This window comes from Molossus molossus, unplaced genomic scaffold, assembly GCF_014108415.1.
Source record: "Molossus molossus isolate mMolMol1 unplaced genomic scaffold, mMolMol1.p scaffold_m16_p_12, whole genome shotgun sequence".
NCBI classification, from domain to species: domain Eukaryota; kingdom Metazoa; phylum Chordata; class Mammalia; order Chiroptera; family Molossidae; genus Molossus; species Molossus molossus.
Window position 1 is genome coordinate 85452970 of NW_023425347.1, and position 24522 is coordinate 85477491.

The 24522-nt window shown below is 43.0% G+C and overlaps 1 protein-coding gene and 1 non-coding gene across 7 annotated transcripts; both read right to left on the reverse strand.

Annotated features, from left to right (window-relative positions):
* Positions 1-4529: 4529 nt before the first annotated feature.
* On the reverse strand, positions 4530-24322 carry PPP1R8 (protein phosphatase 1 regulatory subunit 8). 6 transcript variants are annotated; one of them, XM_036256983.1, is made up of 7 exons: positions 24219-24322; positions 22016-22076; positions 15920-16073; positions 14417-14637; positions 12590-12734; positions 8587-8651; positions 4530-5976 (listed from the first exon to the last, which is right to left on the reverse strand). In XM_036256983.1, exons 1-7 carry the CDS (start codon positions 24272-24274, stop codon positions 5623-5625), a joined length of 1056 nt encoding a protein of 351 aa, XP_036112876.1. In that variant the 5' UTR covers positions 24275-24322; the 3' UTR covers positions 4530-5622. The 6 variants fall into 6 exon arrangements, with proteins under 6 accessions (XP_036112876.1, XP_036112881.1, XP_036112879.1 ...); XM_036256988.1 differs by lacking the exon at positions 14417-14637 and having other exon boundaries at positions 4532-5976; positions 24219-24296; XM_036256986.1 differs by lacking the exons at positions 14417-14637; positions 22016-22076; positions 24219-24322 and adding exons at positions 14682-14860; positions 18813-19307 and having other exon boundaries at positions 5613-5976.
* Positions 19109-19274, reverse strand: LOC118627421. The gene has a single exon (XR_004959166.1).
* Positions 24323-24522: the final 200 nt, after the last annotated feature.

Sequence of the window (24522 nt, forward strand, 5' to 3'; positions counted from 1 at the left end):
AGCCAGCATAGGGAAGTAGCATTCATTTCCTAGGTTTGCCATAACAAATTGCCACAAACTTGGCTTCTAACAACAGTTCTGGAGGCTGGAGGTTTGATACCAAGGTGTTGGCAGGTTTCCTCCTGAGGGAGAATCTGTTCCTTGCTTCTCTCCAGCTTTTGGCAGCGGCCGGCAATCCGTGGCATCCCTTGGTTTGTAGACACATCACTTCAATCTCTGTCTCTATCTTTATGTCTTCCCCTCCGTGTCTCTGCGTTTTCTTCTTTTCTGTCTCTTTTAATGACATTCGTAATTGAATTTAGGGCTCACTCTAATCCAAGATGATCTCATCTCAAGATCCTTTCTTAATTATATCTGCAAAGACTCTTATTCCAAATAAGGTCATATTCTGAGGTTCCGGGTAGACATATCTTTTGGGCCACAAGTCTGATTGGTCCTTTCGTGGTTTTGACAAAGTTCATGTGTTTTCTGTGTTCAGACATGCTAACAGAGTTTGTCTTGGTCCATCAGTCACAGAGTGCCCTTGTCTGGTGTGGATGTCCCATGAACTTGTGTGCAGTCAGGAACACCAAGGCCCAGCCTGAAGGCCAGGGCCTGCTTTTCTCTTTGTCACTTGAAGGCAGAGAGGGAAGGAGCCATGCTGACATCTGGGGGAAGAATCCAGCCACAGGGACAGGGTGGGAGTGTGCCTTGAGGGTTGAAGGACCAACCAGACTTGGGGTGGCTACAAGAGAGTTACCAAGGGGAGAGAGGTAGAAGGGGAGAGAGGTAAGGAGGGGGGTGCACAGTAGAAAAACTGTTCTTACTTTGGAGAAAATGAGGGTCCTCTGAAGTATTCCTTTTAAAAACATTTTTTTATTGTTGAAAGTATCACAAATGTTCCCCTTTTTTCCCCATTGACCCCCTCCTTCCCACTCCCACCCCCTGCCTCTGGAGTATTCTGATCAGAGCAGTGAACAGACTGGCTGGGGTCATCAGCAGGTACAGTTTTAATGGCGTGTTGGCTGACTGGGGTGGATTCAAGGGTGAGTGGAGGGGGCACTGTAGACAGCAAGGTACAGCTAAGTTGTGGGGGGGTCACTGGTGGGGAAGTGGAGTCAACAGAAGATTTTTTGTTTTAACCAGAGATAAAGACAGAAGTAGGAAGTAGAGAGAAAAATCAGAAAGAGACCAAAAGCCAGAGTCACAGACCTGGGGCACAGGCAAGGCAGAAACTCCAGTCAATAGCTCCCCTGTGCTGTTCATAGCCAAAGCGACCAGCACCAGGTCGGAATCCCTGCTTTAGGCTTGCCAGCTGTGCGACCTCAGCTCTCTCTGAGCCTCAAGTTCCCCAGTTGTACAATGGGACACTGCCAACCTCCTCTCAGGGCTGTTGGGAGAAATGGGGGGATAAGGCACATAAAGTGCAGGCAGGTGCCCCGACAAGGAGCCACGTTCTTTTCTGCCCTCATCTCTCACCTCACAGCCCCGCCCAGGGTTCATACCGGTACCACTGCGACTCCAAGGATGGGAACAGGGCCCCTCCTGCTGGCTGACTCTGGAACTGAACCTTTGCCCCTGTTCAGAGGTGGACCGTCCAAATTCAATTCCCCAGCAGACAGGCGATGATTTTATTGCACAGCAACAGATGCCATCCGAAGTCAATAGGTGAGCACTCCATAGCCTTCCCACCATCCCCATCATGTAATGGAGGCTTTAATCCACCCTGCCCGCTTTGGTCCTGCAGCTGCCCCCGCTTGGAGTGCCCTCCCCTCACCACTTGGAAACACAAAGGTCACCCCTTTGAAGCTTTCCCCCTCAACCACCCTTCCCTCCTGCAGACCAAACTACCGGACCTTTCTCTTCCATATTCTCTTAACATTTCTGCTTACCACTAAATTCGCTAAACTGTATGTTCTAGTACACCTGTTTCACCTAAGGTCAGGTATTGTCTTATTCATCCACTGCCAGAGGGATTTTATAACATCTGAATCTGACCATTCACAGCCTCTACCAGAAATCTCCCCAAGGAAGTCTCCCCCACTGTTGGTGAGGTGAGGGTGTGTATGTGTGTGTGGTGTGTGTGTGATATGTCTCTGGATTTTCCAGTATTTCTACATGAGCATGTCGTTTTTTGTCTTTTTTTTTAATTTATTGATTTTAGAGGGAGAGGGAGAGAGAAAGGAAGAGGGAGAGAGAGAGAAACATCAATGAGAGAGAACATTGACTGGCAGCCTCCTGCACGCCCCCCACTGGGGATTGGGCTCAGAACCTGGGCATGTGCCCTGACCAGGAATCGAACCGGTGACCTCTTGGTGCATGGGTTGACGTTCAACCACTGAGCCACACTAGCTGGGCTGTGTCTTTCTTTTTTTTTTTTTTTTTTAAGAAAGAAAATCCTTCAATGTCTTCCTGGTGTTTTCAAATTCCCCAGCAAAGTTTATAGGGTGGGGTCTGGCCTCCGCCCGATTCCTCCCTCCTCCCACCCATCTGACCCACACGTCCCCCATGCCTCTCTCACGCTGGTTCCACTTAGCAAATTCCTACTTGTTCTTCAAAGCTTGGCTCAAATGTCATCTCCCTGGAAGCCTTGCTGACCCCCAGGATCGTGCTCATTTGCTGTCCTAACCCTGTCCACCCCTCCACTAAACTTCTCATCGACAGCATTGTAAGTGTGCACGCTCCCTCTCGAAGACAGGTCTCTTGTAAGCAGAGGTGGTGCACTTCCATGACCCAACTCCTACATGTTCAACCCTGTTTAGTTGAGAGAAGTGAGTCCCCATTGCCATGGTTTGCTCTCAAGCAAAATGAAGGATCCAGACAAGATCTCATAAATCTTTCTAACTCTTAAAATCCTATGATTAGCAGATAACGGTTGGCATATTTCAGGCAATTGTCACCGAACAGCAGATCCTGAGCCAGGATAGCCTGGAGAATGGGCTGGTTTCTGTCAACAGGTGTCATTCTCTAGGGGACTTACTGCCCTCTCCCGCCCAGGACAGGGGAACATGGTTTGTCCTCTCCCTCCTTAGCACATGGGCATAGGACTTTGGGGACACCCATGGGCACTTCTCATCCAGAGTGGACTGTGTCCTAGGATGGGGAGGGGCTATGCCCCTCAGGAGCATCATGCTCACCTGACTGATAATCATTTGCCAATCCTTGTGGTGAATGGGAGGGGCTTATCTATTTATGGTCAGTGTCTAAAGCTGCATGAAGGTTGAAAATCCACTCCTGCGGTGCTCACCTTTGAAGAGCACTAAAACATGATTGAAAAAAATCAGAAATACGGCTCCAGGCAAGTCAGGTTTCTAAACATACATGCTTCCTTATGTCATGTAACTACCAAATTCAAGCACTACTGTTTGCACTGAAGTCAGCTGGGCCCTTGAAGGAAAGATGTATAGATCTGCAGGCTTGATAGTCTGCTGAGCCTTCTTTGAGACACCAATGCAATTCCACTCTGCAACTAAATTGCTGGAACCAAATAAAGCAGAGCATAATCTCTCCCACCAGATTTATTTTACTATCTAAACTATATCTACATTATTTAATATACCTTCCAGTAAGTTGTTTGGAAAAAAATTAAGTTCAAAACAAATGCCTAGCTACAAATAGATACAGCTCCAGCCTACTGAGCACGTCTTCCACCTGTGGGCCACACACATCCTTCACTAACTCATCCTGGAGGCTGTGTGAACCTGTGCTCTAGATTCAGACTAATTTCAATCCTGACTTCACTACAGTGGGATCACAGGGAAGTTTATTTTGTCTCTGAGCCTGTTTTCTCATCTGTAAAATGGGGATAAAAACAATATTCCTTAGGGCTATGTGAATTAAATGACTTGCAGTAAACGATTGGCAGGGTAGGTAGGTGCTCAATGTGTGACTAATGGTAATCTTGCTACGATGAAGGGAAGGTATTCTCCTAAGATGAGGACACTCATTTTTACAGAGGCTCAAGTCAACTTCTGGTACACTTGTGATTTTATGGATCTTTCTGTTCTTATCAGGCTGCTCCCACTGTAAGTACACACTCGACCCTAAAGGATCTGGCACCCAGCCGGCATCTGCATCCCAAAGCCACCTATGTAATTCTCACACACACCAAGTGTACTTCCTGTAGTGAGGCTCCAGTATGCAAGACAACCATTCAACGCAAACTCTGGCCCAAATCCCTTCTAGACGAGCTCAACTTGTGTTTCCTTTTGCTCCTGTGCCACCTGAGCTGCAGCTGTTACCAAAGGGCAGGTGACCAGGTTTAAACCATGCCCACTCCAGGTCAAGTGCCCCAAAGCTCAGTCTCCTTTCAGATCTGCAGTGCTGCCTCCTGAGGAAGGGCAGCTGGCACCTCTTAACCCACTTGGCTCCGTAGGCTTCACCCTGGGGACAGAATTTCTAGAACCCCGCATTCATCAGTGGGTATCTTCATTTGTGGTTAATAAAATGGGGACAGAACACCACCTCCCAAGCCCCACAGCTGTACCTCTGGCAACATTCCCTAGTGTCAGTGGGAACTGGTGATGGTGACTGAATCACAGCTGCACCCGAATGACAAAAAGTTACGTTTAATTTACAATGTAATAAAGGTTACAGGTAAAAAGCTACACATAAAGCGTGAAAAGGCCTATTACACAAATGTACAAATCTCTGTACAAAGCTCTTATCAATGTTTCCTACCTTCGTCTCCTATGTTCGTTAGCCAGGTCTAGTCTTACAGCTCTGGATAACAAGAGCTCTCAAGGGGGGGAAAGAGCCTCTGAACCAACATCTAAAAATGTCTTCTTAAAGACATTAGTTACTTGCAAAGTAAAATCTTTTCCTTTTTAACTGGAATTGTTGTAACTGGTCAAATCCTTTAAAAATTGCCTTCATAACACACTTGAAAGGAAAATAAAGCATTAGAGAGTAGACAGCACTCTGGAATCAAATGAGAAACTTCAGCAAGTAGAGTACTCAGGTTTGACAAGAAAAACAGGTCAAGTTCAAACAAATTAGTAAGTTTAAAACCATCAACCAGTGCCCATGGCACTGGTCACAGACAACAATCAAAATGTTTTCATTCCAACAGAAAGGACAAAAAAGAAAAGCCTAACTATTGGACCTCAAAGACACTGAAGCAGGAAACCATTTTTGAGTTTAAACTTTAGCTTCACTGAAGAATTCGAAACCCTCTTTTTGATCAACCTCAGATCCATGGCAACCCAGTTGCTATGTGGGACACAGGGATAGTAAATATAAATTAGGCTGCTGGACCCACAAGGCTGGTGATGCGACTGTCACCTCCCCAGCTCTGAGTTCAACCTGAGGGCCTGGAGTCTCTCCCTGGGGTACACGAGTTTAAATAAAAATAATCCTGGAAAGAAAAAGGTCATGGAAGGCCTGGGAGGTGCCAGGGCATCTATTTAAAAGGATGTACGAAACATTTCTCTACACTACAAGTGTTCTGAAGACCAGTCTTTAGGGGATAGATACTTCAACCCCACCCCACCCCGTTTTGCTATTACATGGTTAAGACCCCAGGAGACATTCTGAAAGACGATACTGCACACATGTAAAATTTTTCTCCCTAGTTCATTAGCTCCCCCATCACCCTTCCACCCAATTCCCACCCAATCCCACCCTTCTCCATGACCAAAAATATCAAATCAGTAAGGAAGGTGTGGGCTTCTTGCCCGGCCAAGCTTCTTTTGCATATTTCTTCTTCTTGGGTTCGTTGACAGTGTCAGGGATATAGACTGCAGGGTTTGGTGCGGGATTCATGTTCACTGCTGATGGCACAACAGGAGTCAAGTCCACATCAGGGGCAAGGTTCGGGTATGGCATGGGCAAACCACCGATGAGTGCTGTCCCATGGATGCCATGTGGCTGGGAGCCGGCTTCACTGTGGGTGGGGGGCAGGCCCCCATAGAGTCCTCCACTGAATGCAAAGTTCTGTATGCGCCTGCTCCCCGATTCTTCCAGGCCCAGGGAGCCAGGGCCCTCCACCCGCTTCTTCTGTGGTTTACAAGGAACAGAAGAGACAAAAGGTGAGGCACAAGAGTGTTGCTAACTAGCCTTTTCTTTTCTAGCCCTAAAAAAATTGGGGAAGGCCCCTGAACTTCTCCCATGTTTTGTTTCCTAGAAAACCTATCTCACTGTCTGGAAATCTCAGGGTTTGAAGACACTTTACAGTGGTTATCTAATGTGATGGGTCTACACAAAGTATCACCATCCCAAGTCATACAGAGAAAAATGAGGACAGCGTGCAAGCTTTTCATAAAGTAAAACATCCAGTTTAAGTGATTATTCCTTTTTTTTATTAATCCTCACCCGAGGGCATTTTTGCATTTATCTTCAGATAGAGCAGGAGGGAGAGAAGGGAGAAGAGAGAGAGGAGAAGAGAGAGAGACACATCGACTGGTTGCCACCCACACAACCCCAATCGGGGCTGGGGACAAAGTGCAACCAAGGTATGTGCCCTTAGCGGGAACCAAACCCAGGACTCTCTCCTCCGTAAGCTGACGCTCTAACCACTGAGCCAAACCAGCCAGGGCTAAGCGATTATTTTTTATCCTTAGTTTGTCATACTTCTTTCCCTCTTTTTTTTTGGTGTTAAAATGCCCTTTTAGCAAACAGAGGTGATAATGGGTGGTAGGAGGCATTTATATCTGGGGGGGGGGGGGGCAAATAAGAAATTAGTATTTGCCCAGCCTGTGTGGTTCAGTGGTTGAGCATCGACCCATGCACTAAGAGGTCACCGGTTTGATTCCCAGTCAGGGCACATGCCCAGGTTGTGGGCCCAATCCCCAGTAGGGGGGCATGCAGAAGGCGGCCAATTGATGTTCTCTCTCATTGATGTTTCTAACTCTCTCTTCTCCCTTTCTCTCTCTCTAAAAAAATCAATAAAGGAAAAACTAACAATAATAAAACCAAATCAATAAAGAAAAAAAAGAAGTTAGTATTTATCTTCATGTTGGGTGCCCAATTTTTAAACATTAATCTCAGAGCAAAACAAATCTCTAGTGAATGAAAGAAGTTTCCTGGTTGTCTGGAGCTGGGAGTGGGAGGGAACTGACAGCAAAGGGACATAAAGGAACTTTCTGGGTCATGGAAAACTTCTATATATTGTGTATGGTGGTGGTAATCCAGGTGTACACACCTGTCAAAACCAACTGTTCACTTAATATGTTTTGTTTTTTTTTTCTTTATTGATTCTAGAGAGAGGAAGGGAATAGGAGAGATGGAAACATCGATGAGAGAGAACATTGACTGGCTGCCTCCTGCATGCCCCCACTGGGGATTTGGCCCACAACCTGGGCATGTGCCCTGAATGGGAATCCAACAGGAGACCTGAGACACACCAGCCGGGCTAACGTGTACATTTTATTTTATGTAAATTATACCACAAGTAATCTGACATAAAAGTAAAAATATCTGCTGGTTTTGTACTTTAATGATAACAGATATCCAAAAAGAGAGAAAAGAGCTTAAGGGGAAACGTGACATGAACACTATGGAGTTGCACAGAAAAATTTCATGTTGTCCCTTTTCACACAAAACTAAAGAAAGTTCATGAAAGATCCTCCTTACTTCTCTATTCCTTTTGGATTAAACAAAGACTAACCAAGAATTTGACACATCAATCTAGCCTAATGTATTCTATTCTAATATATTCTATAATAATATATTCTATTCTTTAGAATGTAATATATTCTAAAGACTTTTTAAAAATAAAATTCTATCATTGCAAGTATATAAAAATATAATTGATTCTTGTGCACTGAAAACAAATACAAAAAATTCTATAGCATCTCTAACCAGCATCTTTCAATTACTTTTTCAATACCTCTATTTACAGGGAGCTCAGTACTTAAATAATTTTTTGTTTCTGGCTGTCAGGTAGTTCACATAGTGAGCAATCAGAATATCTTTGTAATTTCCACCTCTTGGTTCCTCAACATATCTGGTCTTTAAACCTAATCCAGGTCTGGGTTGGCTTTCCTATCTGTGCCACTCCCACGCACAGAGAATAAAAGGCACAGCAAAAGCCAGAGGTGTCATGCAGAAATGCAACAATGCCTCTTCCTTGCCTTACAAGTTATTCTGAGTCAGAAGGGAAAGGCTAAAGAAAGGTGGGCCTCTCTGCAGCCTGCTGGGAGATAAATTTAGACTCATATCACATCATAGTTTACATGCAGCATCAAGCTGGCTGGTCACTTGCAGCCTTTCTATGGTCTCCAGGATTCCCTAGACATAGATGGAGTAAAAGTATTTCCACAGGGTAAAAAAATGGGAGAGGAGCAAAGAATGTTATAAAATTAAGCACACACTTAACACTTACCTACACATAAAAGAATGGATTTAAAAAAAATTTTTTTCTTGATTTTAAAGATGGAGAGAGAAACATCGATGAGAGTGAACATCAACTAGCTACCTCCTGCATGCCCGCCACTGGGAATCAGGCCCACAACCTGAGTATGTGCCCTGACTGGAAATCGAACCAGCGACCTCTTGGTGCATGGGTCAACATTCAACCACTGAGCCACACCGGCCATGAAAAGAATGGATTTTTAAACCAGACCATATGAAATGGCATTTCAAACACTGTTACAGTGTGCTTCCTACCTTTACAGGGACCACTGCAGTCTGTACCATGTTTCGGAAGCGTCCAACTGAGGGATCCACATCCTCTGCAAAAAGACATGAGGGAAGGGTTAGTTTGGTACTCCACTGGGAGGATTAAGGGTACAGGGCTCACCCCAAACAAGGCAATCACAACAATTCATATTACAATAAAATACAGCTAACACTTCGAGTGTTTCTGTGTGCTGAGCACTGTGTTAAATCCTCACAGCAAGACTATGAGGTAAGCACTACTACAATAAACATTTAATAGAAAAGAAAACAACTCAGGCTTAGAAGAGTAAAGTGACAGACCCAGTCACCCTATAGGAGAATGGAGGAGCCAGGGTTTAGTCCAAGCAGCCAGAAACAGGACTGGACCACTGTGCTGTGCTGCCTTCCCCGAATTCTTTCTCATTCCATATACTTCCCTCTTTTGAGGGAGAAACAAAACAGCAGAGATTAGCAATTCCACGTTAGTTATAAAACAATGACATGTCAAGAGGTCATACACTACCTACTTTGCCAATGCCCGCCAATTAGTAAATAATAGAGTTAAGATTCAGAGCCAGTGCTTCCAACTCAATTTGGCCTTTTGACCTGAACAACTGTGTACAATCAAGTCTTTTACTGAAAGATATGAAGCCCCCTTCTAGGCAGGGTGGGAGAGCAGCTCCCTTTTCACAGCTTACACACACGTTATTATAATACCCTACAAAGCTTCTAGTTTCACTCACTCTGCAGGGAGAGAGAGCTAAGACCAAGTAAGGGACATATTTGCAGTCAGTCCACTCTCTCATGCCTCATTTATTGGACATTAGGCATGGAAATAAAGAGCAAAATACCGCCCCGCCTTTTAAGAGTTCACAGTTACAAAGCCAGAAAGGCTACAACATACTCAAGGGGCTTCAAGACAGATGGCAAAACAGTGTTCTGGAAGCACAGAAAGGATGACTGGGCTGGATGACTGGGCTGGGTCACCTAGGATGAACAGGAGTTTTCTTGCTGAAGGCTGAGTATGTGAAAACAAGCAGGCCGACTTATTAGTATTATTAGAGAAAACGACTCCAAGTGTCCTCTATCTTAATGTAGTGACAGGAAAGGAACTGTTTCCTTAATAGATGCTGTACATCTTTTTTTTCTTTTAATTTTTTTTTTTAAGGGAGAGAGAGATAGATATAGATACATCGATGTGAGAGAGAGACACTGATCGGCTGCCTCCTGCACGCCCCCTACTGGGGATCGAGCTGCAACCCAGGCATGTGCTCTTGACCAGGAATTGAACAGAAACCTTTCAGGCCCTGGCCGGTTTGGCTCAGCGGGTTAAAGCATTGGCTTGTGGTCCAGAGAAACCTTTCAGTTCATGGGACAACACTCAATCCACTGAGCCACACTGGTCGGGCTGTACATCTTATTTATTTATTTATTTTTTATCCTCACCCAAGGACATTTTTTCATTTTTTGTTCAGATAGAGTGGGAGGGAGAGGGAGGGAGAGGGAGGGAGAGGGAGAGAGAGAGAGAGAGAGAGAGAGAGAGAGAGAGAGAGAGAGAGAGAGAGAAACATCGACGTGAAAAGGACACATCAAGCGGTTGCCACCTGCATGACCCAACCGGGGCCGGGGACAAACTGCAACTGAGGCACATGCCCTTAGCAGGAGGCCAACGCTCTAACCGCTGAGCCAAACCAGCCAGGGCTGTACATCTTATTTTAAATGCATTGAGGGAGCTTGCTATTTTTCTTTTAAAAAAAGCATTCGCACGAATTTCTTTGGAAAATAAAGATTCCCTATTTAATTTGAGTAATTAACACCTGGTTGATTAAAGTCTGGCTTTTCATTTGTTAGCATGCTTCTAAAGAATATAACCTGAAAAAAAAAAAAAAAGAAAAAGAAAGAAAGAATATACCCTGGCCCTGGCTGGTGTGTGGTGTGGCTCAGTTGGTTGGGTGTCATCCTGTACAATAATTTTCCAGGACAAAAACAAAGCAGACCAGATGCTGAGTCCTGAGAGAGACTTAAATGATTGTCTTGTAGACTAATTCCCAAGTTATTGGCTGTTCACCAGGACAACAAGAGCCTGTTTAAAACTACAAATTTTTAGGTCTAACCTCTAGAAACTCTTACTCAATAGGTTCTGGGGCCCAGAAATAAGTTTCCTAGATTCATCCAGCCCCTCCCTAACCATTTCCCTTGGACATTCACTACTTTTAGGAGTAATCCATTCCACTTCACATGTCATCAAAGGTAAACTTGTCACTAGAACAAATGTTCAAATCTCTTTCACAGGATCCTTTAAAAAAAATTTTTTTCTTTACTGATTTTAGAGAGAGAAGGGAGAGGGAGAGATAGAAACAACGATGAGGGAACATCGACTGGCTGCCTCCTGCATGGCCCCCACTGGGATTTGGCCCACAACCTGGGTATATGCCCTGACTGGGAATCAAACTGGCGACCTCTTGGTACATGGGTCGATGCTCAACCACTGAGCCCCACCGGCAGGGCTTTCACAGGATCCTTTTAATTCTTCTAAATATAAAAAGGATTCGTTGTTACTTTTTATGTTGAGCCAAATACTTGCTACTTACCGGCTCTGGTTTTGCCCACTGTTATCTTCTTAAGGTCAGCCCTGCAAATACCCAACCACAGTGGCCATGCCTCCTCTAATCTGCTCTCCCTCATACATGGTTCCCTATATTCCCAGCATTCAGGAGACTATTTTCCATACCTATGAGTCTCCTCTTCCCCACTCAGGACTACATAACACATTTGATGGTAAAGGCCATGCTTCTATTTAGTAACATATTTGTGTGAGTTCTACCCAGAACACAGACCAGTGGGGTTACTGTCCCCCATTCTTCTATTAATGTATCTTAAACTGTACTTTATTAGTTTTCACATACCCCTAATGACTAAAACTGCATTTTCAATTAACTAAAATCCCTTGATCTTTTTTTTTTTCATGCTGGAAGAGACCATCTCCATTTAAATAATTGATATTTTGAACTTAAATGCAGGACTTGAAAGTGATTCTCACTGCATTTTATGCTGGAAATTAAAAGCAACGTGTTAATCTGAGATCCTTGTTTCTATCCTTTGAGATTTATTTTCAAACACGTTTTTTTTAAATCCTAATTCCATCTTCACTGTATAAACTATACCTACCAGCTCTATGTCATCCATCTAGCAGAGTAGTTAAGATATAACACAAGCCCAACAAATAAATGTTGAATGATGGAACAAATTGGGAAAGTTAGTGGCCTTCCCATAATCTGATGCTCTTATCTTGTTGACATTTCCATACAAACCATCTTTAAGTTATTTCCTTACAGAGACAAGTCTTCAATGCAGTTAATAATAGTAACAGGAGGTTCCCCAATCTTAAAAGTTACCAGTCATACACAGAACTCCATTAAGACAACAATGTTCTGCCTTGACATAAAGACAGAAAACACCTATGCTTAACTTAAACCTTCACTATGACATAAACACACTGGATCAGCAGATAATTATAGCCATGCTCTGTATATTGAGTTATATGGGCCCTCTCTTTAGCTATTTCTTTTGTTGTTGTTAATACTCACCCAAGGATACTTTCCCATTCATTTTTAGATAGAGTAGAAGGAAGGAACAGGGAGACAGAGAGAGAGAAACATTGATGTAAGACACATTGATCGGCTGCCTCCTGCACAACCCCAACCAGGGCCAGGGATTGAACCTGCAACCCAGATACATACCCTTTGACCAGGAATCAAACCCATGACCCCTGAGTCCTCAGGCTGATGCTCTAACCACTGAGAAAAACTGGCCAGGGCTAGCTATTTTTTTCACATTGCAAATGAATAATGCCTGAGTGTTAAGTGTACTCCACCAATGAACTGTGAAAACTCTCCTTAATATAGCACCTGTTATCCGAAATCTTAGAAACATTACACTGACCTATAGGTGGTATACACTATTCTCTCAGACCACAGCTTTTTCATCAGAAGAAACTAGGAAGATACCTCACCTGGGTTGATGATCTCATCATCCTCACTGAAAGTCACCCGTGAGTTCTTCCTCTTCCTCTTTGGTCTCTGAATATCCAGATTCCCCTCCTCAATGGTGAGAGTGGAAATCCGCTTGTTGTGGGCAGTGTTGAACTCTGTCAGGTTCTAGGCCAGGGTTCACACAGGAAAGACAAGAGTCAGTACACAGAAAATTTGAAGGAGAATGTATTACTAAATAAATGGCAGAAAGGCCTTACGAGCTAACCTTGACTTCCCCAGGCAGACAAGATTCTCTTCTTCAGGAAGAACCCATTACTGTCCCCAGACTGCAAATATTTACAAATCACCTTTGATATAATGTGCTCCTCTTTGACTAGTGTGGCATGATATTCAAAAGGAGGCGAGGGCCTTAAGCTGAGAATAAGTCATCTGTACAAACACCTCTGAGTTGAGGTTTTGAGGGGTTTTTTTGTGTTGCTGTTTTTTTGTTTTAAAAGAAAAGTTACCATGTCTTTATGCTGAGAAGTAAAGGAATGTGACTGGAAGGAACTCCATGAATTGTTTTAAAGTAACAAAAGAGATGAGAAAAGATGATTGACAGCTTTCTTCCCAGTACCTCTTTTTCAGAACTCATAAGGACACTGTCTGTGCACTTAATACTTGGCATTAATATTTTGTCACTCCCTATTCCTGTGTATGGCCCCATCTCTATTCATAACCATCCATCCATCTCAATGATTAACTTGGCCTCAGCACTGCTGCCTGCCTCTTTCCAATCTTCTGGTCTTATTCCAATCTGCATTGCAGTTTAAGATATTCAAGGCCTCTCTGGCTATGAGGCTACTTTTTTAGAACAAAATGACTTCTAAATTATAAGATTTCCATGGTGCTTCTCTTCTTAAGGGCTGGGAAACTGCCTTAGTGTACTAGAACAGTAAGTGCATGTGGGGGTTAAGGACATGCTTGCAGATGGTCTATCCGAACAGACCAGTCACACCAGTGCAGTAACAGACATGTAAAGAATGACAGCCACATTATAGACTACTGGGGTCAGCCTCTAGAAAAGGAAAACTTTAGTATTTTAAAATAAAATGTTATTTTAAAGTGTTTACGTTTTTATTTTATTTTTTTTAAAAGAGAGAAGAGGAGAGAGATAGAAACATCGATATGAGAGAAATATCGAATGGCTGCCTCCTGCACGCCCCCTACTGGGGATCAAGCCCAATGTGTCCTGACCCAGAATTAAACGGGGACTTCTCAGTCCATGGGATGACGCTCAATTCACTGAGCCACACCAGCCGGGCTAAAATAAAATATTAAAAATTCATAGCTTTTGGGGCAGCCAGGTCCATAAGAACAAAAGCAATCTAGTTCTATTCAGAAGATTACTGGGCTATTTGGACAATAAAGAAAGCAGTGGAAATGAATGAAAGCTTCAATCTAAGTCAGTGCTGTCCAACCGAACTTCCTGAATGATGAAAATGTTCTCTGTGCTAGTCAACGTGGAAGCCACTAGTCACATGTGACTACTGAGTACTTAAAATGTAGTTAGTAGCTACCACATTGGACAGTGCAGCTCTAGAAAAATTTAATTCATGAGGGTCTATTGGCAAGAGACCCAGTCTCTTTGTTATCCCTGGTCACACATAAACAAATTCACACAATGCAGCCCTCCAAAGTATGTCACAGTTGACCACCTTATACTGACAAAGTGGCAAAGGCCCATTACTGGGCTCAAGAAAACTTCCTGCCGCTAAGTCATTAGCATTTCAAGCTACACAGAACAGCTACATAATGCAAAAACTAGAGTCCCAAAAGACAAAATAATGACAGAGACGTGGAATTACATCAAGTTCGGTTTCCTCCTCTGGAAGCCCCAGTAAGCCCTTGAGTTCATCATCCTCTCCACCCATCTTCTCATCTCCTTTCACAGCCGATGGCAATGTCTGAGGCTTCTCACGTAGAGTGTATGCCCTTGTGGATGCACCAAATGAGACTGTGGAATCGATGGGAATTTGCTGAGGCTTGTGAGGTTCCAACCGAATGTGACCCAAGAAAGTGCCGTGTGCTGGGAATAACCAAATCAAAAATGTAAGAGAGAAAAAAACCAACCTGAGTTGTAGAAGGGAGAGCAGCTCCTCCCAGCATATCAGTTCTGCTTTTTAAAATGAAAATGACAGTGGGTCCACTTTCCATCCCTTGTCATGGGTCACAATGAAAAGGAAAACTCCTTCACTGAGTCTTGAATCTCTTCAGTGGAATTCTTACACATCTTCAGACCTGCTGTTACCCTACATAACAAATACCACTGCTTGCTCTCTTCTGCCAGACAGGCTTGGCTCCATTCTGGGTCCAACAAGAATGGCTCCAACCCAGCAATGACCATGCCACCCAAGGAGGAGACAGGCATCGCTGTGGTTTGACCTCTCTAGCCCCATGTCTAAGGAACACAGGCCCTGGTGGCAGTTATGCTTGGGTTTTCCCCAGGACAAGAAAGGAGGCTGGCTAAAACAGGTGCAATATAAATGCCAAAGCAAGCCAAAATCCTAAGGCAGAGTCTGAATATTTTTCCATGTCTGCATTCTGCATGTTATAAAATGGAGAGAAAAGATGAGATAAATTTGCAAGCACTTGTGAGACAAGGCTCTCCAAAATCATTATATCAGCAAACTGGAGAGGGGTCTGCATTGGAAAAGCAGGGAAGGAGAACATGGTCAGCACAGAAAGCAGGATCCTTTACATTTTACATTGTATTTATATATGGGAAAAGTGAACAAACTTCAGGGCTCCATGCAGTTAAGTCCCAATTGCATTTCTGGGATTACCTTTGGCAAAGTTGATAATCTTTAGTTGAAGTATGTTCATGAAATTAAAATTGATATTATTAGTGATCAAAGCAGAATGTAGCTGGGATAAAGAACCCATTATAAAAAAATTAAATTTTGTTCAAAACAAGTCTTTTTAAAAAAAAATATCTGGCACCACCGCTCCATTATATTAATAGAGCTAATCACAGTTTCATATCGGATGACCACAATTTATTGTGGTCCTGTAAACACTTGGATACCCATAGTCCCTAGCTCCTAAGTGTTTTTGCTGTTGTTTTTCTCTATATATACCTATTGCCTCCTCAGGACAGTCCTCCCCAAAACCCTCTTCCTCTCCAGTCATCAATTACTTCAGGAAAATAGGCGATATCACAGGAATTGAGAAGGGCTGATTTAAAAACCAAATGTAAACTTCTTCCTTGATGAATAATAAAACACAATTTTGAAACTGAGGAACTTAAAGAACACTTTCACATTGCCCAAAAGAAATATATGAGATAGGATGGGATGTGAGTTACTTACTACTGTTGAGATCTATTAGGAAAACTCTCTTCAGATGCTTGTGGTAGACCAAGGCAGCGTGAACCCGAGAGCAAGACTGGTGATCAATGGTAAAGTCACACAAATCAGGGTTTCTCCCAAATAAGTAATATTTCTTCTCATCAATAATCAGTTTCTAAATAAACATTAAATTAAATATTAAATAGTTGCAACAGGGTTTAGCAAAAATTCTTCCAATCAAATAAATATAGTAGAGGATCTTGAATAGATAAAATTCCTTGCCAAGGTGAAAAAAAATTACTTCCTATTATTCTTCAAGATAAAGAGCTTAGAATAATTTGCCCTGGCCGGTTTGGCTCAGCGGGTGGAACATCAGCCTGCAGACCAGAGAGTCCCGGGTTTGGTTCCCGCTATGGGCACGTACCAAAAAAAAAAAGAGCTTAGAATAATTTACTAACATTTTGAGGGGTAGATGACAATTAATTTCCCCAAATATAGTGATCAAATGTCTAGTGTTGATATAAAAAGAACTTGTTCTAATTCTTTTTTCTTCTTCTTCTTCCTTTATTTATGTTAGAGAGGAAGGGAGAGAGAGATAGAAACATCAATGAGAGAGAACATCGAGTGGCCATCTCCTGCATGCCCTCCCTGGGAATTTGGCACACAATCTGGGCATGTGCCCTGACCAGGAATCGAACCGGCAACCTCCTGGTGCGTGGGTCCACACTCAACCACTGAGCCACACTGGCTAAGTCTTGTTCTAATTCAATTAGATAAAAGTGACCTGCAAAAGGGATCGTCGCCTGTCCACTGGAAATTTAAGATTTCAATGGATCTTAATTTTAGATCAAGCAGGAAATAAGAACACAAAGCATATCTATAAAGTTATGACTGTTTTTTGCCTGACTGGTGTGGCTCAGTGGATTGAGTGTCGTCCCATGGACTGAGTAGTCTGGGTTTGATTCCCAGTCAGGGCACACATCCAGGTTGCAGGTTCATATCCCAGTAGGGGTTGTGCAGCTGCTATCTCTCTCTCCCTTCCTCTCTCTCTAAAAACATCAATAAAAACATATTTAAAAAAAAAAAGGTTAAGACTGTTTTTCAGAAGACAAATTATACAAAGGAAAATTACCAACTGGTTAGAGAAAAGGAAGGGGGGTATAAACACTATCTACATTCTAATCATGCCATCATAGCCCCAGAGCACTTTTGAAATACTCTGAGCTGAATTTACCTTTATGAAAAACTCACTACACTGCCCTTATTTTTTCTTCTAATCCTGGATCAGTAAACCCTGACACAATCTGGTTACAGACTGGACTGTCATAGATGACTCAAGATAAATTTTTGCTAACACTTCTTCCAGTTTTATTTATTTAAAATATGTTCTTATTTTTTACAGAGAGAGATAGAAACAGCTAAGAGATCGATCAGCTGCCTCTTGCATGCCCTCCAACTGGGGATCCAGCCAGCGACCCGGGCATCTGCCCTGACTGGGAATCGAATCGGGACCTCTCAGTCCATGGGATGATGCTCAATCCATTGAGCCAAACTGGCCAGGCACTTCTTCCAGTTTTAAAAGTCTACAATTTGACCATTTTAAAGAATAACCCTTATTCAGATATATGATGTTTTTCCTTTCTTTTTTATCCTCACCCGAGGACACTTTTTCAGAGCAGGAGAGAGAGAGAGAGAGAGAGCGCGCATCGATGCGAAAGGGACACATCGAGTGGTTGCCACCCGCACGACCAACCAGGGCCGGGGACAAACTGCAACCGAGGTACGCGCCCTTAGCGGGAACCGAAACCGGGTCTCTCCGGACCGCAGGCCGACGCTCTAACCGCTGAGCCAAACAGGCCAGGGCTGATGTTTTTCCTTTAAAGGAAAACCTTATAAGGTCTCATTAAGCTCTAGTTCGTTTCACATGATACTCCTTCTAAAATCCCTGAGAGAAGACAGCACAAAGCTGAGTAGAGAAGCATAGTATAGTACTAGGCTAGGAATCAAGAGGTTTATATTTCATTCCTGGCTATGTCATTGAACTCACAGTGGGCTACTATTCTCATGTTCCCTTTACACAACCAGAAATATACCTCATGCACTGATAACAGTAACAACTGCTGAGAACTTATATGTGCCACACGTTGTGATATGAGTTTTATGCTGTCATTTCACCTTCAGAACCACTCTGGTGAGGTGGGTAGGTACTATTATTACTATTTTTATAAATGACAACATTGAGGCATAAAGAAATTAACACATTCAAGTTCACACAGCTAGATATTTATAAGCTGAATTAGAAACTCAAACAGCAATTCTGTCGGACTTCAGAGTCTAAGCGCTTTTAACCATATTGTATATTTTCAACACTCTACATAAAAAAATGCACCAAATGGGAAGGAACATTTTAACGAGTAAACAAATACTAAGGGCCACACTCTTAATTTTTCTTTAAACAATCACTTACCCGGTTTCTTTCCAGCTTAGCCTTAAGGTTCAATTAGTTCAAACTAGTATAGATACGTGGGTCATCTCTGGGAAACCCTGTCCAGTAGAGCCCATCTGCTACTGGCAAGGCTTGTTCCAGGGTCATACTATACTGCTAGGCAGCACCAAGATTTAACAGCCTGACAACTCAATAAGACAATCATCCCCATGTCTGCTTAGTCTTAAGTTTTAAGACGGGTTAAATATAAGACATTGCTTTAGAACTGAGAGGTCTGAAACGTCAACATCTTATTCTCTCTAGGTAATATATGTACAGGTTGAATCTCACTGCATTTCTCATTCATATTTATATGCACAAAGATTATGCTCTCACAAACTTAAATTTGCTAACTATAGTGCCCATTGGATAGTTTCAAGGAAACAGTATATAAGACTACCAGCTCTTGGGTTCTAATATAATACTGACCAAATTTCCAAGATTCTAAGGTGCCGAAGGCGTACCAGAGATCTAGGTGTTTAAAGAGGGGAGAAAAGCAAAAGGGCCTCCAAATTAAATATATACATTAATTATTAAAGGCATTTCAATTACAGAAACATGAAAATGTAGCAAAAAAAAAAAAAATAGTATGTCTTAGAATTAAGGAAATTTGTAAACTCCTGGACAATGTGCTTCTTCTGTCCAAGTAAATAAAATAAAGCCTGGTCTTTCAATAGTCACTAAAGCCACAATTTCTTGACTAGCTATGCCTAGTACCATTATCCAGTTGTGCCACTGAGTAATAACTCAGTGTGTCTCTTTACACACTGGGCTAAAAAGACTCATGACTTTTGTTTTAATATTGCACTTCTTAAACCCAGCTATCACAACATATCACAAGCCTCTGACACAAGGCTAGGATATAGATAGCTCGGTTAGTATCAAGTGCTGCCTAAATCCTTAAAAATAAGCACATCTCAGATCGATTCCTCTCAGAAACAGCACAGTAATGTCTAAAGATCGTAACTTAACAATTGTGTGGCAACTCAGCACACCTAAGAGCAAAAGACAGAGAACATTATCAGTTCATGGAAACTATGTCTGACAACTTAGAGCGCTTTAAAAATATAAATTATTTCACAAAGGAATATGATATCATCATTAAGGCTAGGACTCCTTTTCTGTTTCTTCCTACTGCAAACTGAAGATTTACTAAATTCTGGTTAAAAACATAGATTCTTATGTCTTCAAAGCTTCATGCTATTTTTTTAAAAATACGTTTTTACTGATTTCAGAGAGAGAGGAAGGGAGAGGGAGATAGAAACATCGATGAGAGAGGGAAATATCAACATCAATTGGCTGCCTCTTGCATGCCCCCTGCTGGGGACTGACCCTGCAACCCAGGCATGTGCCCTGACCAGGAATCAAACCAGCAACCTTAGCGGTCCACGGGTCGACACACAACCACTGAGCCACAATGGATGGGCTATTTTGTTTTTTAATCCTCACTGGAGGATATTTTTTCCATTGATTTTTATAGAGGAAGGGAAGGTGGAGGGAAGGGGAGAGAGAGAGAGAGAAACATCTATGTGAGAGACACATTGATTGGTTGCCTCCCACACACACCCCAACTAAGGCTGGAGACCGAACCTGCAGCCCAGGTATGTCCCCTTGACTAGAACTTGAACCAGTGACCTGTCAGTGCACGGGCTGATGCTCTAACCACAAAGCCAAACCAGCCAGGGCAAAGCTTCATGCTATTCAGCAATAATATTTTATATCTGTGGGACAGTCTATAATAAATAAGATTTTACACACATTTTAGTAAAATTATTTCATTGAATAATCTTGATGTTTTATAACTTTTAAGGTAGAAGAGCTCTATACAGATGATGTATTATAAAATTATACAACTGAAACCTAAATAATTTTTTTAACCAATGCCACCCCAATAAAAATTAAAAATAAAATTAAATTAAAATTAAAAATAAATGAAATAAAAAAAATAAAAAGACAGAAGAACTCATAACAACGGGGTTCGAAACTGACTGGGTTAGGGCATGATGAATTAATTTAAAAAAATTAATCGCAGCTCAAGTCTTAATACTTTGTAAAATACTGGGGTATCTCTACAACATCCTGAAGTGACAACAATATATTTACAGATCATCATTCAGGAAATCTCACACACAGCTTTTCAACAATGGAATGATATATTTTTACTATATATACCAAATAAAAACAACTGCACTCAAAAGTGGGACCTTGAACCTAAATTATATCTGAGCAAGCAAACAAAATTGGTATAAGACATGGAGACTCAGAGCTCCATGGTCACAGCAGGCTTAACCTCCATTTCTTTTAAATAAATGGTGCCATAAGAATTAAAAAATAAAAATATCTTACAGCTCTGCCAGTTTTGATCAGTGGTTAGAGCATAGGCCTGCAGAACAAAGTTGTGGATTCAATTTTGACCAAGGGCACATACCTCGGTTGCAGTTCATTCCTGGCCCCGGTTGGGGTCATGCGAGAGACAACCAATCAACATGTCTCTCATCCTGTTTCTCTCTCTCTCCCCCTCCTTTCCTGCTTCCCACTCTATCTGAAGATAAATGAAAAAAATATCTTCAGGTGAGCATTAAAAAACAAAATCTTATACAACTTAATAACTAATCAAAATTTATCTTCCCTTTAAGTTCTTTGTGGTGTTCATTCTAGAGATTTGCACAAAATCTGGAATTCTGCTAAAGTTTTCCTTTATAGTGCTTATTTCATGTAATTTTTTATGTGGTGTGTCTTTCCCACGCGGGCCGAAGCTCCAGCCGCTGAGTCAAATGAGCAAGAGCAAGAGATCGGATGATTTCTTTGAGGACCAAAACCATGTTTGTTGTGTCCACTACTGTAGTCCCTCCCTATGCCTAGCACAATGACTGGAACACAGTTAAGCATTCAATGTTTTGAATAAATAAATGAATCCCAACACCATTCCATTCTCTTCTTTTAAGGGCTTAGGCCTGAATACCATAAAAGCAACTTAAAAGTTAAACTCAATCTACATCATTCACTTTCTTCTTCAGTTATTGCATATCTTGCACCTTTCACACAACTCCGTATACTCAAAGAGTGGGAATTCACCAAGTTATAGGGCTTCCAGTTGGATTAGGGCCCATAGGTCCATGATCTATTAAAACCCTTCATTTAGAAGGTGAGAGAAGCTGCCCTGGTCGGTTTGGCTCAGCGGTTAGAGCGTTGGCCTGCGGTCTGGAGAGACCCGGGTTTGGTTCCCGCTAAGGGCATGTACCTCGGTTGTAGTTTGTCCCCGGTCCTGGTTGGGTAGTGTGGGTGGCAGCCACTCGATGTGTCCCTTTCACGTCGATGTTTCTCTCTCTCTCTCTCTCTCTTCCCCCCTCCCTTCCTCCCTCCCTCCCTCCCACTCTATCTGAACAAAATATCAAAAAATGTCCTCGGGTGAGGATAAAAAAAAAAGGTGAGAGAAGTCATAAAAAACTGAGTGTCAGTGGGAGATAAGAGGTTTGAATGTGTTATATCACCATGCGATTTTAACAGAAAAAATAAATCAGGACGAACGAAAGTAGCTTTGCTGGAAAACAAAGCACAGGAGAGGGGGTGGAAAAGTGAGTCAGTATAAAAATCTAGTGTGGTGGAGGAAAAAAGGGAAGACATCTCCATACCTCAATTAATTTGTCTCCTTTGACTACATCCAGATGTAATCCAGGTGGGGGTTTACCTGCCCTGAAAAATAAGAAGGAAAAAGCATATTTGGGATGAGTTCGTAAATGCCATTTACAATTACCGTCCCATTCAACACTGCAGCTCTCCTACCAGCCTATAATTAGTTCATGTTCAAGCAGAAATGTCATCTACTTCACTGCTATTACAGCTCCTTTCTAAGTTTGACACTTACTTCCCCAGTGATTCAATTGCTCTAAAACAGATTTTAATGGATCTGTATTTGGAGCAGCACCAAAGAAACCTATATTTTAACATTGGATATCTACCTCAGAAAGAAAGCAGCACAGAGTGCAAGGACTCTGGGGTAGTCTGATCATTTGAGTTTGAAACTAAGCTTTGCAACGACTGCTAACAGCATATAAAAGTTTGAATAAATCGCCCTGGCCGGTTTGGCTCAGCGGTTAGAACGTCAGCCTGCGGTCCCGAGAGACCCGGGTTCGGTTCCCGCTAAGGGCATGTACTTCGGTTGCGGTTTGTCCCCAGCCCTGGTTGGGTTGTGTGGGTGGCGACCACTCGATGTGTCCCTTTCACGTCGATGTTTCTCTCTCTCTCGCTCCCTCCCACTCTATCTGAACAAAATATAAAAAAAAAATGTCCTCGAGTGAGGATAAAAAAAAAAAAAAAGTTTGAATAAATCAGTTGGTGTTTTGAGCTGATCAAGATTAGTCTCATCACAGAATAAATAGAGCTCTGAACTCTGAGACCAAATCAGAGGCACATAATTAAGGAGTTAGGGCAATCCAACATCATGTCCATGAAAGCAGGTAACAATAAATACAATAGATGTTTCTTAACCTTGAACAAGCTTTTCTATAATGGCTTGTTTAAGGGAATTTTTCCTCTATATTTCTATAACCATAGCATTCAAGAGGGATACACATGTCAAAGCACCTAACACAGTAGCTGGTGCATAAAAGACCGAGGAAATGGTAGGTGACCTGTCTCTTCTAACTGTAAGTTTACCATCCTGGTCCAACCTCTGAAATCAATGAAGCAGGAAACCAAAATGGACAAAAATATTTGTAGACTGAAGCAACTGGATGCTACAAAAATGCAAAGGGTCCCAGAAAACAGCCATAATTCATTTGCTTCCTATGTTTGCTCCTTTGAAGTTTGGGGGGAAAAAAAAGAGAACATTCTTGCCAGTGTCCTTATATTTGCATACAAAAAAAAAAAAAAAAAAGCATACAAAAATGTATCTGTCCGTCTAATTTGAAGATGCAACATAGTCACCTCACAATCCTGCCCCAACTCCTCTATGGCAGTTGCTGAAAGGACAGTGCATCGGACAAAAGCCCATTTTGTAGGGGAAACAGGGGAAGCAATGTTACATCCCAAACATGCTTGCTAAACTCCTACTATGTGCCTGGCTAAGGCCTCGGAGCTGTAACATAAAGATGCATCAGACAGTCCTTGCCCTTGACGATTTCAATATAACGGGAGGTAGAGAAGAGTAACATAAACAGGACACTTTGGTGAGTTACAGCAGAAATAGCTCTAAGTCAGGCCTTCTTACAAGGCAATTCCTAATGATTCATCTTCTACTCCACTCAAAGACTATATTAAATTATTCCATCATTCCCGAGACCCTGAGAAGGGATGAAAGGGCTCCTTCCAACAATTACTGATGCCCACTCGTGCCCGGCTTCGCGCTGGTCGCTGAGAAGGCAGGGGTGGGTCAGAGCCGTCCCTGCTCTGGGAGCTCCCAGTCTTCGAGAGACGAGCACTGGACCGGGTGCAGCACAACAGAGGGACACAGTTCCCTGAGGCTGGGCTAGGGCCGGGAAGCCAGCTCGTGCGCGTTCGGGACAGAGAGCAGGGGGGCAGGTACGGTGCTCCACAAGAGCTCTAGGCATTCAGTCAGGAGTTGAGGTAAGTTCAGGGCCGCGTTCCCGAGGCGCCCAGGCAACCGGCCGATTGCCGGAAGGGCTGCGTAAGCGAGCGCCTCAGAGATCCCAACTCTGGGTTTCCTCAGTGCTTGGGCCCGGGCTCCCCGTTCCTCCACACGCCGCCGGCCTGACGAACTGTTCTCCCTCAGTCATCCCAAGATGTCTGAACCGTTCGGCCTGCTGCGAGAAAGAAGCCGCCCGAACAGCCCAGGACAGCCCAGGCCACTCCAGCCCTGGCCGCCCCACCACTCACCAAGTCGGGCAGTCGAACAGCGGGAGGCTGGAGCCGGAATTCGTGGCTGCCGCCATCTTGCGTCTCCCCCTCCCATTTGGCGGGCCCGAAGCACGCCGGGAAACTGGAAGACTCAGAGGGGAGAAGCGGCATCCCAGTGGCCTGTGCGTACGCGCGCGCGCACGGACGCACGGACGCACGCACGTACAGGGCACTTTTAGTGATGATGGAGACGAGGGTGCGATCTTGAAGTGTTTGTCAATGTTTGAGACAGTTGGCCTTCCCTGGAAGTGTCTCCGAAGACTAGGGTTTTCCATGGCTGGGA